Source organism: Eptatretus burgeri, chromosome 4, assembly GCF_056783735.1.
Source record: "Eptatretus burgeri isolate ZD-2024b chromosome 4, Ebu_testis_v1, whole genome shotgun sequence".
Taxonomy (NCBI): Eukaryota; Metazoa; Chordata; class Myxini; order Myxiniformes; family Myxinidae; genus Eptatretus; species Eptatretus burgeri.
In genome coordinates this window covers 15,342,761-15,357,324 of record NC_140964.1, presented here as the reverse complement: position 1 = coordinate 15,357,324, position 14,564 = coordinate 15,342,761, and the positions used below count along the sequence as shown (strand labels likewise).

At 44.0% G+C, this 14,564-nt stretch overlaps 1 protein-coding gene across 1 annotated transcript in view; it reads right to left on the bottom strand.

Annotated features, from left to right (window-relative positions):
- The window catches only part of HIBADH (3-hydroxyisobutyrate dehydrogenase), a 159,022-nt gene that overhangs the window by 6,868 nt on the left and 137,590 nt on the right, over positions 1-14,564 (bottom strand). The window contains exon 7 of the mRNA XM_085876998.1: positions 6,617-6,773. Within this exon, the coding sequence (XP_085733124.1) occupies positions 6,617-6,773 (157 nt within the window). The remainder of the gene's footprint in view (positions 1-6,616; positions 6,774-14,564) is intronic.

The window sequence follows — 14,564 nt, the reverse complement described above, 5'->3', positions numbered from 1 at the left end:
CGTTTCGAGGGGTTCCCCACGCGAACACATGTGCTCTGCCCGTTGGAGCTTAACACACGCTCGCGTGGAGAACCCATCCGTTCTGAATCCGTCTATCCAGCCTAGCTTTTGTCCGTCCGTGGGATCGGCAACATCCACCGCTGGCGTTTACGGACCGGGTTTCACTCCCGCAAGCGCGCACGTGGCGGCCTCGTGCGCTGCACGGCACGAACCTCGCGCTCGCTGCTGGGTAAACCCGGCGCGGTCCCCAATCCAGCTACGGCCGCTACTCGGCCTTTGTCTCTCGGTCGCCGTCTTCGGTGCCATTCCGTCCACGCACTCCTGCGTGTTACGACGCTCAGACACCATTCCATGACATTCACACCGGGAGACGCGGCTGCGTGCTCCCGCATGCCGACCATCATCTCCCTTACATACAGCGACCTCACACACGCTGTTCCTCTCGCACTCGGCCGCTCACTCGCACACGTGGTTCCACTCACACACGGTGTTTCATTCATGCAGAGCGTTTCACTCACACACACTGCCTCTCACACGCGGTGCTTCTTCCTCACACGGTGTGCTGGGAAGCACGCATTTTGGCACACTCGCAAACACACCACTCACGCACGGGGTTTCACTCCCACTTGGGGTCTCATCCACACACGGGGTCTTTGTCACCCACGTGGTCGCTCTCACACACGCCCTTGCACCCACGCTATGTGCGCGTCGCAGCACGCATTTCGCCTCACTCCTGAACACACACACACCGGGACAATCGCACTGGGGATTAGCGCCACCACAAGGGGTTCCGGGGCCTTCAAACCCCCCAAGCTCTCCGTACACCGTGAACAGCACTCGCCCCCTCAACTCCGCGAAGCTCGACCGGACCCACCTGGTCGTGAACCGCTTCAAGGAGGCATATTCCCTCCCCTCGTACCTGGAGGAGGCTATCCAGCTGCTCGCACCGGGTCCCAACACGTTCTGCCCGCTCGCCCCCATTAAGCCTCGCTACGTGTGTGTGTGTGTGTGTGTGTGTGTGTGTGTGTGTGTGTGTGTGTGTGTGTGTGTGTGTGTGTGTGTGTCTGTGTGTCCGTCTTTAACCCCGTCTTCATCGTGCAGTCTCCCCTCTAACGTTTCTACCTCCCGTGTCTCTGTTATTTATTTTATTATTTCCGTCGTCTCCATGTGTCTCTTACACGTCACAGTCACCCCATTTACTTTTTCCCTCTGTGTCACCGTCACTTTCTCCGTCACCTTTACGAGTCTCGTTTTACACGTCTCCCGAATTAGTTTGTCCTCCCCCGCTTCCATCGCGGGCCGGACAGCCGTTGCATTCTCTCCCAGCTCGTTCGCTCCAGCACGTGGCGTCGCCATTTTCTCGCCCGCGGTCCGCGTTTCGCTGCACGCAAATGCCATCATGCCTGCCTGCAGGCCACGGCCTATTTGCTGCATCTCACCCCGCATTCCTTTCATTTATTCTTTCATCCCGTTCTTCACCTGCTGTATATTTGCATTCATTTGTTGCGCATTCATATCCATCTTGCTGTTTATTCCTTTTAGTTAGTTTCCCATTTGTTGCGCATTCGTTTTCATTTCATTTATGGCCTGCAAAATCATGTCGAGTGTACTCGGCTGAGCTGATTCGGCAAGGATTGGTGGGGGGAAGGGGGTTTGGTGGAGGAGGGAAGGAGAGGTGTCATACACCGCAGCCGCTGCCGCGCCCATTTCGGGTTCTGGGTCCGTTTGTGGGGGGAGAAATTGTTCCTGCTCGGGGATTCCATCCTGGGCCATGGATTCTATTAATTCTAACTCCATTTCTAATTCCCCTGGCACCCGTTCGCCTTGAAAAGCCATCTTATTTCGTGGAATTCAATTTAACTCGCTCAAATTTGGTGAGAATCGAGGGTCGCTCCACTCACCCCTGAACCGATTCCCGTTAATTTCGTTGGAGACCGAGGTGGATTTGAATCCCACACTCCTGTACACCAGTGTTACGAATTCTGGCCTGCCTGGCGTGCGATCGGCCGCGTACCTCGAATGGCAGCCGTGTCACCCACCGGACGGACAATTCAGTCGTGACCCTCCTGGAACTACCGTGGGGGTTTAACCGCACCACGATCGTGCCAATTGCCCACCCGCGCAGGATAGGGTTGCTCACCAAATTCGACCTACCTAAGTACCTGCGCGAGTAGTCGACCGGGCGATCGTACCTCGCCGCAGGTCGGCCTAGGACACGAACCGCTTAAGCGGTCTGTTCCGTGCCACAGTGATAACCCAGCGGTGTTATCGCCGACCTCGACAGATCAGATTCTCTTCTTTACCTGGGTGTTCAAAACCAACTACTAATTTATTCCACGATTCAAGATGGCACTTTCAAAAGGGAAAAAGACGACGAACGGGATACATTTCACACAAGGACATTTATTATAACACACACGTATTCAGAAGCAAGGCAGTCATGCAATGTACGAGAAACAAATAGAAAGCGTTACCACCGAATACGAGCAATATACAGTCACTTACACAGGTCTACTTATAGGGACACGGTGCCACAGCAAAGAAAAACCCTCCCCATAGGCAGGGAGGTAGACGGGGTTCGTAAACCTTTATGGCACGGGACCTGGAGGACCGAACGGGTCCCGTGAGACCGAAGGGTCTTACCCGCGCCCTCGTGGCGCGACGGTGGGCAGGTCGCGACGTCGACTCCCAACGGCCTGGCGTAGCCGCGCCTGACCTCGGGCCCCTGGCGTGGTCAGCGAGCTCTCTCCGGCGTTGCTGCTGGTGCTTTCACGACCCACGATCGAACAAGAAAGGACGGAAGGGCAGAAGGGACCTCAGGACCAGAGAGAGAATGACGTCGATGACCCAGACAGAGAGCTCATGGACCAGAGAGAGAGAGAGAGAGCAAGCTCGACCCTGGCCACAAAGAGAGAGAGCGAGCTCGACCCTGCCAGAGAGCTCATGGACCAGAGAGAGAGTGACGTCGACGGCCCAGACAGAGAGCTCATGGACCAGAGAGAGAGAGAGAGAGAGAGAGAGAGAGAGAGAGAGAGAGAGAGAGAGAGAGAGAGAGAGAGAGAGAGAGAGAGAGAGAGAGAGAGAGAGAGAGAGAGAGAGAGAGCTCGACCCCAGCCACCAAGAGAGAGAGAGCGAGCTCGACCCTGGCCACCAAGAGAGAGAGAGCACTCGACCCCGACAGAGAGAGTGAGTCCCGCGCGCGGTTCGCCTTGTCTAGCGCGGGGCTCCGCCCTTCGCTCCTCCCCATTTTCGGCTCCACCTTCCTTCGAGAAGGTTCCCGAAAAGGGGCTTTTCCTCACCCCGACCGCCTCACGCTGTTCATCCACCAATCGGGGGCGAGCTGCCCTCCCCCTTTCTTTCACACCAAGCGCGGGGAAAAATAGGCAGGAAAAATCTGCGCGCCCATTGGAACTCTTTTGGTTCCCTTTTTCGTTCGACGGTTTTCAGCGCAGCTTGTTGCTTGCATGGAGGTTTGTTTAAAATAACAATAGAAAAAGAAAAACGGCTATCTCAAAGAGTCGCAACCCGGTGAACACGAAGAAAAAAATCCCTTTAAACAACGGTGGGGAACTATCTGCACATAAACTTAGCGTCATAACTGATCTAAGGACCCTTTATGGTGTATTGCGAATTTCCACTGCCGGAACAGTATAATGAGCCCCCTTTTAGAACATTTTTGATTAGCGCTCTCTTCTCCAGGAACCAATCCTGAGCGCTGAGCAAGGTGGGGTTAAATCCCCAATAATTACAGAAGGGATGACTTTTAATGACTCAGCACCAAAAAGATTAATACAAATATTGTCAGTTGTAATGAGGGCAAAAGGGCTTTCTGTAATTTATTTTCGACCCCGCTCATGTAGTTGTGAAATTTATTAGAAAAGGACGGTCAGCCTTTCAAGCTGTCGCTTAATTTGACTGCTCTTCTGTATGTTTATGAACTGGATATTGGTACAAATGTTCATGGCAACTCCACTGTAAAAACCAGAAGGGCACTCGGTAGAGCGCGTACCACAGCCCCACAATGCCTGATCCACAATAACATATCGGGCTCAATACATTTTTGAAATATCGTGCTATATATCGTTTTTGGCCCCATCTCTCAATGGTGAAAAATCACTTTTAAAATTCTAGCAGAAGGATCCGGATCCAGATCTTCACCAAAATCGAATCAGTTCATCCTTGTCAAACACCCAACCTCCCCACCAAATGTCATCTGAATCAGTCCTCAACTTATTGAGATATCCTGCACACAGAAAAACAGAGAGAGAGAGGTGAAAACATAACCCTCCTTCCACCTTCAGTGATGGAGGTAATAATCATACAGATCATTAACTGCAACTAAAAATTAGCTAATACCCACTACCACCAAGAAGGTGCTCTGAGATACATTTACTTGGAAAGAATTGGGGTCCTCCCTCACCCTTGACTGATATTATTATGATTTTAAACCATCAAAAACCTTCCCGTGAACCCCGCAAGTACAAACAACAGTTTTCAACTCATTCTGCCCAGTGGTTCAGGAGTGCATCGAAGTGCACACAAACAGACACTTCTCAAATTATGTGTTTATATACATATATCATGATTATTATTTCTACACACAGCCAGACAATAAGAATTTTATAACAAATGATATTGGTGAAATCCTGGCTCACATTAGTCTTCATCTCTCTTAAGGTAGCACAAAGATAGGAATTAGACACAATCAAGTTTTTTCACTTAATTTTCAGAGTAAAATTATGTTTAGGGTTTTAATTGAACACAGAGTTTGCAAAGTTTCCACAGAATACACATCCTGTTCTCCACACACATGCAGAAAACGTTGTAATGTCGGACCCTGCCATTTGTGGGGGGACACGCTACTGAAAAAGACCATGAATATCGGGGTCCGTGAATGTCGGTGGACTGTTTTTTTTCCATAGGGTCCAGTCTCGTGGAAGAGCGATTACAAAAACAAATAAGGACACAACATAACAAATGGAACAACAGGAAAAAAGGGAAACACCAACAGTAGGGCAGAGAGAGAAAGTAGACAGAAATGGACAAACAAGAGATGCCGGTAACGATGAGGGGTAAGGGAGAACGCTTGAAATGACTTAGGAAATCTTCACCATATTCCTTCTTCTTTCTCTCAATAATTCCTGGTTCTCCTCGAGAAGAAAAAGGTGGACAATATGGATGCACAAGCAAAATTGTGTTTAAACAAGTTTGTGATTTTTCTCAAGGTCTGAGGAAAGGGGAGAGGCTGCTGCTGGTCTGTCAGAATAATGAGAGATGCCATGGCAGAGTGTGGAGTCATTAGCAAGGAGATAAAGAGGATTTTCCAGAGAGTCAGTGACGTCATTGATGAAGATTAGGAATAATATGGGACAGAGAACAATGCCTTGGGGTACTCCAGCCTTGACAGGGAAAGGAGATGAAAGGGTTCCATTGAGAGCCACACGTTGGCTACGAGAGTGGAGGTCGTCAATAATCCAAGAGCGGAGTTGGGTTTGGATTCTAGAAGCAGAGAGTTTGGAGAGCAAGACAGAATACCATACTGTATTAAAAGCTCGAGATATGTCCAGAGAGTAGAAGCAGCACACATGTCCATACAGCCACATCCGACGCTCAGAGACTATGCAGGTAACAAATCTCATTTAAGTCTCTCTCAGCAACCGCTCGTTGGACACAAAGTCCGACCAGCGATAGCCAAGGATTCTCCGAAGAGACCTGGTACCAAAGGAATTAAGTCTTCAACTCAGATTCCTGGTCAGAGTCCAAGTCTCACATCCATAGAGCAAGACTGGAAGTACCAAGGACCTGAAGACTTGGACTTTCCTCCTCCTGCACAGGTACCAACAGCACCACACCCCATGATTCAGTGAATCCATGACTTCCCAGGCCCAACCCAGACGTCTACTGACCTCTGTCTCACAATATGCAGAGACATGAATATCATTGCCAAAGTAATCAATCACTCCATGACCTCAATATCCTCACCACAAACAAATACAGACAAGATAGTAGCATCCAAGATGTCATTGAAAGTCTGGATCTTAGTTTTGACCTAGGAAACCCGTAATCCCAGAGGCTCCGACTCCTCATTCAGCACCTCGAGGGCCCCCAAAAGGATGTCTAAAGTCTCTGCAAAGATGACTGCATCATCTGTGAAATCAAGGTCAGAGATCTTGACATTCCCAAACGATGCACCGCAGCTTGATCTCTCCAACATCCTCCCCAGAATCCAGTCCATACAAGTGCTGAAAAGTGTGGGGGCCAGAACACACCCCTGATGAACTCCAGTAACAACTGGAAATAAGTTGGAAATGGTACCACCACATCTCATAGTACTTTTAGTACCAGAGTATAGTTTAGAAATCAGATCGATCAGTTTTGCTGGCACGCCACAAAGACTGCGAATCCTCCAGAGGGCATCCCGATTACCTGAGTCGAGGGTTGCCAGAAGTTCTCCATACTTTAACATAAATTCTCCATACTTTAACCTCATTTGTAGCTTACAATTTAATAACGCTTGCATTACTGACAGCCTGGCATGTGGCTATTGGTTTAGAGTAAAGAAAAATGACATGAAAGTAACCATCTCTACCAAGCCAAAGAGTGGACATTTACTGACCTTGGCCATAAGACTGGTGACAAAGCCGCCTTGGTACTTGTTGTCTGAGGGTACACCTTGCATGACACCTGGTACGGGGTTGTACGTATCACTGGACCAGCAACGCCCAGAGCTTGTATTTAACACCTGAGCCAAGAGCTTTGGATCAAGACCCAACCTGGAGCAAGTGAAGGAAGAGAAGTGGGAAAGTTTATACCTCAGTGCAAAAAGTACCAAGTATTTGATTCAGTCAAAAAGCTCTTCACAGACCAGAACCAAAGACCACAACGAGTCAGTTTTGAAAGGTATAAAATAACATCGTCTATTTTGGACTTGGTCAAGTCATCATCAGAAAAACAAACTGGATAATACAAGACTATTACTGGTTCAACTCCATTTATGCAAAGGATACTTTGGGCAATATGTTGGGCAAATTCAAAATACTCCAATGAATTATGCGGATCTCGCCACAATGGAGGGCCTGGGCCTTGCTCAGTACTGAAAGAAAACGACAGTCCGAATAATTCAGGTATCTCTTGGTTCCCATTTCCACTATTGTGTATGATAATTAGAACTGTTTTTTGAAGAAACTAGAGAGTTCAATGAACACCATATCCCACACAGTGTCCAAGTACATAATTCAATCAAAATGAAATCGAGACTTTAAAGGTTGAAGAAAAAATTTAAATCCAGAACTTTACCGTTGTATATGCAATATATATATATATATATATATATATATATATATATATATATATATATATATATATATATATATATATATATATATAGATATACAGTTTGTTGGTGGTGTTTATCATATTATTATGGAGCATTTACAAAAAAAAAAAAAAAAGAGTTGTATAACCTGATCATGGAAGAGTGATTAGCCAACAGAATCATTTGCAGAATTAATTTCAAAGTATGTGGTATACATATACCGTATATGCGGTATAAATATACCGTATACATATACGGTATACATATACCGAATATACTATTCTCAGATACACCATTGTCTGATATATCACCTTATCGAACACATTACATTAGTCCTTCATACCGGTTTGTGTCCTTTATGATGTCCTTAAAAACAGTACATGTCCAGTTTGAAATGCTTATCAATTATATTTGACTACCAGACAGGCAGACAGAGGGAAAAATTGCACCCATGTCCAAAGAAAGTGGTATTTTTTTTTAATATGAAATTTGCAAAGCCGAGAAACAAACGAAACCCAATATAATTACCCTTTAGAATTACCCATGAAAACCCTTTCGATTCGCTAAAATAACACTTTAGAACCCTTGAGAATTACCCATAAGAACCCTTTATATTCTCTAGAATTACTCATTAGAACCCTTTAGATTCTCTGGAATTACCCATTAGAACCCTTCAAATTCTCGAGAATTACCCTTTAGATTCTCTTGAATTACCCCTTAGAACCCTTTCAAATTACCCATGAGAACCCTTTCGATTCTCTGGAATTACCCTTGACAATTACCCATTAGAAGCCTTTCGATTCTCCAGAATTACCCTTTAGAACCCTTTAGACTCTCTGCAATTACCCTTTAGAATTACCCATAAGAACCCTTTCGAATTACTTATCGAGAACCCTTTAGATTCTCTGGAATTACCCTTCAGAATTACCCATTAGAACCCTATAGATTATCTAGAATTACCCTATAGAACCCTTCAGATTCTCGAGAATTACCCTTTAGATTCTCTGGAATTACCCATTAGAATCCTTTAGATTCTCTAGATTTACCCTTTAGAACCCTTCAGATTCTAGAGAATTACCCCTTAGATTCTCTCGAATTACCCCTTAGAACCCTTTCAAATTACCCATTAGAAACCTTTCGATTCTCTGGAATTACCCTTTACAATTACCCATTAGAACCCTTTCGATTCTCCAGAATTACCCTTTAGACTCTCTGCAATTACCCTTTAGAATTACCCATAAGAACCCTTTCGAATTACCTATCGAGAACCCTTTAGATTCTCTGGAATTACCCTTCAGAATTACCCATTAGAACCCTCTAGATTCTCTAGAATTACCCTATAGAACCCTTCAGATTCTCGAGAATTACCCTTTAGATTCTCAAGAATTACCCATTAGAATCCTTTCAATTCTCTAGATTTACCCTTTAGAACCCTTCAGATTCTAGAGAATTACCCTTTAGATTCTCTAGAATTACCCTTTAGAAGCCTTCAGATTCTCTAGAATTACCCTTTGGATTCTCTAGAAATACCCTTCGGAATTACCCATTAGAACCCTTTAGATTCTCGAGAATTACCCTTTAGAATTACCCATGAGAACCCTTTAGAGTCTCTAGAATTACCCTTTAGATTCTCTAGAATTACCCTTTAGATTCTCTAGAATTTCCCATGAGAACCCTTTAGATTCTCCAGAATTACCCTTTAGATTCTCAAAAATTACCCTTGAGATTCTCGAAAATTACCCTTTAGAATTACCCATGAGAACCCTTTAGAGTCTCTAGAATTACCCTTTAGATTCTCTAGAATTACCCTTTATATTCTCTAGAATTACCCTTTAGATTCTCTGGAATTATCCTTTACAATTGCCCATTAGAACCCTTTAGATTCTCTCAAATTACACTTTAGAACCTTTTAGAAATACCCATTAGAACCCTTTAGATTTTCTGGAATCACCCTTTTTATTCTCTAGAATTACACTTTCAAACCCTTTAGATTCTCCAGAATTACCCTTTAGATTCTCGAGAATTTCCCATGAAAACCCTTGAGATTCTCTGGAATTATCCTTTAGAATTGCCCATTAGAACCCTTTAGATTCTCTGGAATTACCCTTTATATTCTCGAGAATTACACTTTAGAACCCTTTAGATTCTCTAGAATTACCCTTTAGAATGACCCATTAGAACCCTTTCGAATTACCCATGAGAACTCTTTAGATTCTCTGGAATTACCCTTCAGAATTACCCATTAGAACCCTTTAGATCTCTAGAATTACCCTTTATAACCGTTCAGATTCTCGAGAATTACCCTTTAGTCTCTAGAATTACCCTTTAGAATTAGTCATTAGAACCCTTTAGATTGTCTGGAATTATCCTTCAGCATTGCCCATTATAACCCTTTAGATTCTCTCAAATTACACTTTAGAACCCTTTAGAATTACCCATTAGAATCCTTTACATTCTCGAGAATTACCCTTTAGATTCTCAAGAATTACCTTTGAGAACCCTTGACATTCTCTAGAATTACCCTTCAGAATCACCCATTATAACCCTTTAGATTCTCTCAAATTACCCTTCAGAATCACCCATTAGAACCCTTTAGATTCTCTCAAATTACATTTTAGAACCCTTTAGAATTACCCATTACATCCCTTTAGATTCTCTAGAATTACCCATAAGAACCTTTTCGATTCTCGAGAATTACCCTTCAGAATTACCCATTAGGACCCTTTAGATTATCTAGAATTACCTTTGAGAACCCTTTAGATTCTCGAGGATTACACTTTAGAAGCCTTTAGAATTACCCTTGAGAACCCTTTAAAAATACCCATGAGAACACTTTAGAGTTACCCATTAAAACCCTTTAGAATTACCCATTAGAACCCTTGAGATTCTCGAGAATTACCCATTAGAACCCTTTAGATTCTCGAGAATTACACTTTAGAATCCTTTAGAATTACCCATGAGAACCCTTTAGAATTACCCATGAGAACCCTTTAGAATTACAAATGAGAACCCTTTAGATTCTCTGGAATTACCCTTCAGAATCACCCATAATAATCCTTCACATTCTCAAGAAATACACTTTGGAACCCTTTAGAGTTTAGAATTAAACACGGTAGGTAAGAAAGGTTATTATTTTTCATTTTGACGGACGGATATAAGGAAGGACATACCCAAATATTGAAGCGGCTTCAGTGTTTAAAAATTATCTCACTCCTCTTTGCGCGTGTGCCTTCGTGACAAATTCAGAGACAAAATAGTGCTAAACTACACGTTCGTTTTCCGATTCAAGTTCCGACTCGTGTTCAAAATATAACGTTCAATTGAAATTAAATTGTTCCTCGATCATAAACTGACGTTTTTTGGGCAAACGGATGGACAGACGGACGGACAGAAGTGAACAAATTGCTTAACCTCGCTTTTTGCTTTGCTTGCGAGAGGTAATAAATCTATCATCAATCGGGTTTCAGGCCATGATTTGATTAAAACACCAGGCTTACTCTGGGTGGGTAAGAGCAGAGGCAAAACAATGGTCTGCAATTCAAATTAGGTTGCGCTGTCACGAGTTCTTGCAAACACACATCGAGTGGCTGGTGATGAGGCTTTATTTTTCTTTTCTTTTTTTTAATGGGAAATAGCGGTGGGCAATTGTACGATTCTGAAAGGCCTAAAACAGTTACTTGATAAAAATTCAGGATGGTGGCAAACCCACCATTGTCTGTCACCAAAGGCACCAAGTCAGGAGTGCAGCTTCCAAAATTATTGCTGTGGCACTCCGACATGAGACACTCACGCTAGGCTGCCATTACATGTATATGTGGATCACAATCAGCCTGCTACCCAGTTTACAAGTGAAAAAAACAAGACGAGGTCATCAAATCCTCTGAAGACAAGAATTCCCTTTCCACCCAGGCACAGCAGCAGGTGTTAGCATTTTGGTTAAAAGGAATGGCTACGTTTTGTCCAAGGATAGCTGGGGAGACACGATCACTTTTGCACTTGTGGTTCCACAACTGGTCGTGAAACACGCATGGAATGCTTACACATGTATGTAAGGCAATTGTGGAGAAGACATGGTTGCCTCCATTGAAATTAATGGGGAATTCACTGAAGTTGCATTTGCTGCCTAATGATGCATTTTCCCTCGAAAGATGCAAAGCGGAAAAATTAATTAATGATCATATCTTGCAATTATCTTCGTCATTCATGTTTAAGTAAAATATTTTGAGGATTGCTCAACTTCAAAGGAGACTGACGAGATCATAAAAAAGGAAAGGTCAACATTTATATCACTGGACACTAATGAATAATTTATCAAATTCAGGAATCAAACCTGAAGGGTTAGGCATCTGAAGCAGAGAGAGTTGTAAGAGGAGACCTCTGTGTTCTGTTGCCGTGGGAAAGCAACGATGTGGAATGGTGGTCAAGCTCAGGTGGCTATGAGGATGTCGTAGAAAATTACGACGTAGGTTTATGAAGAGGATATGGCATTGCAGGAAGGGTGGTGATATACAAATTGAATGGTGGGAGTGGTTCACTTTAGAATACGACGAGGTAAAACTGAAGCCAAAGGACTAAGAGGTAGGAGAAGCCTTACGAATATGCAAGAATTGTATTTCACACTCATAATATAATGAAGTTCTTTTCTCTCAGCGACTTGTGGTCGCAGTGAATACAAAATAAGCAAGCAACAACTCACAAACACCTTTTTCATGTGAATCAAACGCACCCAAAACAGAAGGCGGTCGCTTTGCATCGAAACAAGGGCAAAATAATCAAAGCAAAATAAGTTGATTGAATAAGCAGGAAAATCCTTCGAGAGGGCGTCAAAAATAAATTAGAAAGCTAAACAGTGCAATATATTCACCTTGCACACAATATAATGCATGGCAAAATTGTAATTCAGAGGACAACCATTAAACTGAAATAAAGTGCAATAAAGAGGGATACTTGTCTTAGCTAATCAATAGGAAAAAGTGGGATAACACGAGCAAGCCGGTGTCCTTGAAGGCCCCGAGATGAACCCGATAAGGGGGTCAGAGAACAAGAGGTTGGCACACGAATAAATCTGCTGCCGAGACGCTTCTTCTAATCCTGTTTACCATGACACGGCAGCCTCCAGAATTTGCGACTCCAATGCCGTTTCTGGCAGAGCGCGCGGAGTAATGTTGAAAGGCAGCACTTAGTTGATTAATGGAGACCGTGTTTATGTATCGTACCAGAAATGAGGGATTGGTGTCACCGGAGAGCAGGGAGAAAATTGGTATTAAATTTATTGCACTGACGATAGCACCTCATTGGGGTCGGCTGAGCAGCAGTTTCATTGCATTTTATCACGAAGCTAATGGGGCGCTACAAGGAGCGACTAAGGAACAGATGTTTAGAAGGCAAGCAGTCAAAGAGTGATCAGTCTGAGAAGCTGTGTACGTACATGAAGCCAAGCAAAGCATCATTCCGTGCTCAAAGTGACTGCGTTTGTTGTATGCAATGCTAATTTTGGCCTCCTCTGTCAAGCAAGTAACAAAAGGTTATTATTGCAGTGATTTTTAAACTTGGGGGGAAGAGCATGAAATTCCTTTTCCAGTTAACATCCTTTTAGGTCACCAAGTGCAAGCACCGAGATGGTTACGTTACTCATTTAATTGGATTTTTAAATCCAAACATCAACATCCACATCGTATATGGTGAGTGCAATAGACAATATATATATATATATATATATATGAATATATCTCATAAAAATAATCCAATTTACAACAAGAAAAGAAAAGCAGGAGTATGAAGCTCGACTAAAGCAATCACTCCTCATAGTTAGTGAGATTATGGAAAGGAACGGCAAACAAACCATGTTAACGCAAAAAAAAAAAAACCTACCACCTCCCTCCATACATCTTGGCAAAGGTGTTCTGGCTATAATTGGTGCTGGTCCCGCGACTGGCTGTTAAACGCAAGCGCAATGGCCAGCTCTGGGCTCTGCTAACCTTTCCCATTACACCCCCCACCCCCCCCCTCCAGATTTATATGTGCGCCACTCCATTTTCTTCTTGGCTGGAAAATGGTCCACAAATCACGGTCCTCATTCCATGCAAATCGGGCCACCTTCGGAGCTAAATTCACACGGAGAGAAATGATGAGACGCAAACTGCAGCGGGCGTATAAAGCCACCCTGCCGTCTGTTCATCTGTCGCCGTACATCTTTGGAGCAGATGAGCACACAGAGACCTTTTGGTCAGACTCGCTCTGTATATAACCATCGTGAGCGTCGCGGCTACTTGCAGCTGGCAACTGTCGACAATCCGGCATTCTAATAGGGGGACCAGCTGCCGAGAGTTAAAACTTTGTTCAAAAATACAGTTTGCATTAAATGCGCCGAGTCTTACAGTCTCATTACTCTCAAACTGCTCATGTAATTACAACTACTGCATTTTATAAGACACGGGCAAGCACCTAACTAAATTCGAAACTTAACTCATCTTTACTGATCATTCCTCCCCATACCCACAATGATGTAAATTTACATCTCGGAGCGATAAACAAAGGGCAATTTGTGCAACAACCATTAGACAAATTGAACTACCGACTTGGAACCAAAGCACCATTAAGTATTAATAGGAGAATAACTATGAAACAGTTTTTTATTATCCCAATGAAATAAGACAAAGTTATCGGGGAAAGGCATCACAGCATTGCAAGACCTGAAGAGCGATGGTCGTCAGTGAAAGCATCATGGTTTACAGCTCATACCAGGTGCTGACTAATTTGCTTCTCTTCGGGGCCCACAAACAGTGTAAACGGAGCCATTTGGGCCGCAATTACTGCAGCAGTCGAGCATGCAAACTGCGCCTTGGATAGACTCATCACCGGTGACAAGGCCCGCTCGGCTGGAACGAGCCGTTCGCGCCGAGCGTAATTAGAGAAAACAACGTGAAGTGCCTACTCGGCCTGCCGGCCATCAACTCCTTAAACGTTGGCTTTTAACACTCTCCGCCTTTGCCTGCGTGGCCGTAACTGGATGCGATGGGTGTAATTAAAAGGATGGAGGGCAGCTCCTGCCTGAGCCGAAGAAAAACTAGCACAAGAACTGAAAACTTTTCACGAGACTCTCTGCCTAGTGGCAGGCTGAAGCTTTGCAATCAACCACTAAAATGGTAATTTGGGTACTTTTAAACACATTAATGAACAACGAAAGAACTAAACACATGAATTTTCCCCAAAATATTTGAATGTTGGGTCAGTTATTTTATCCACCACC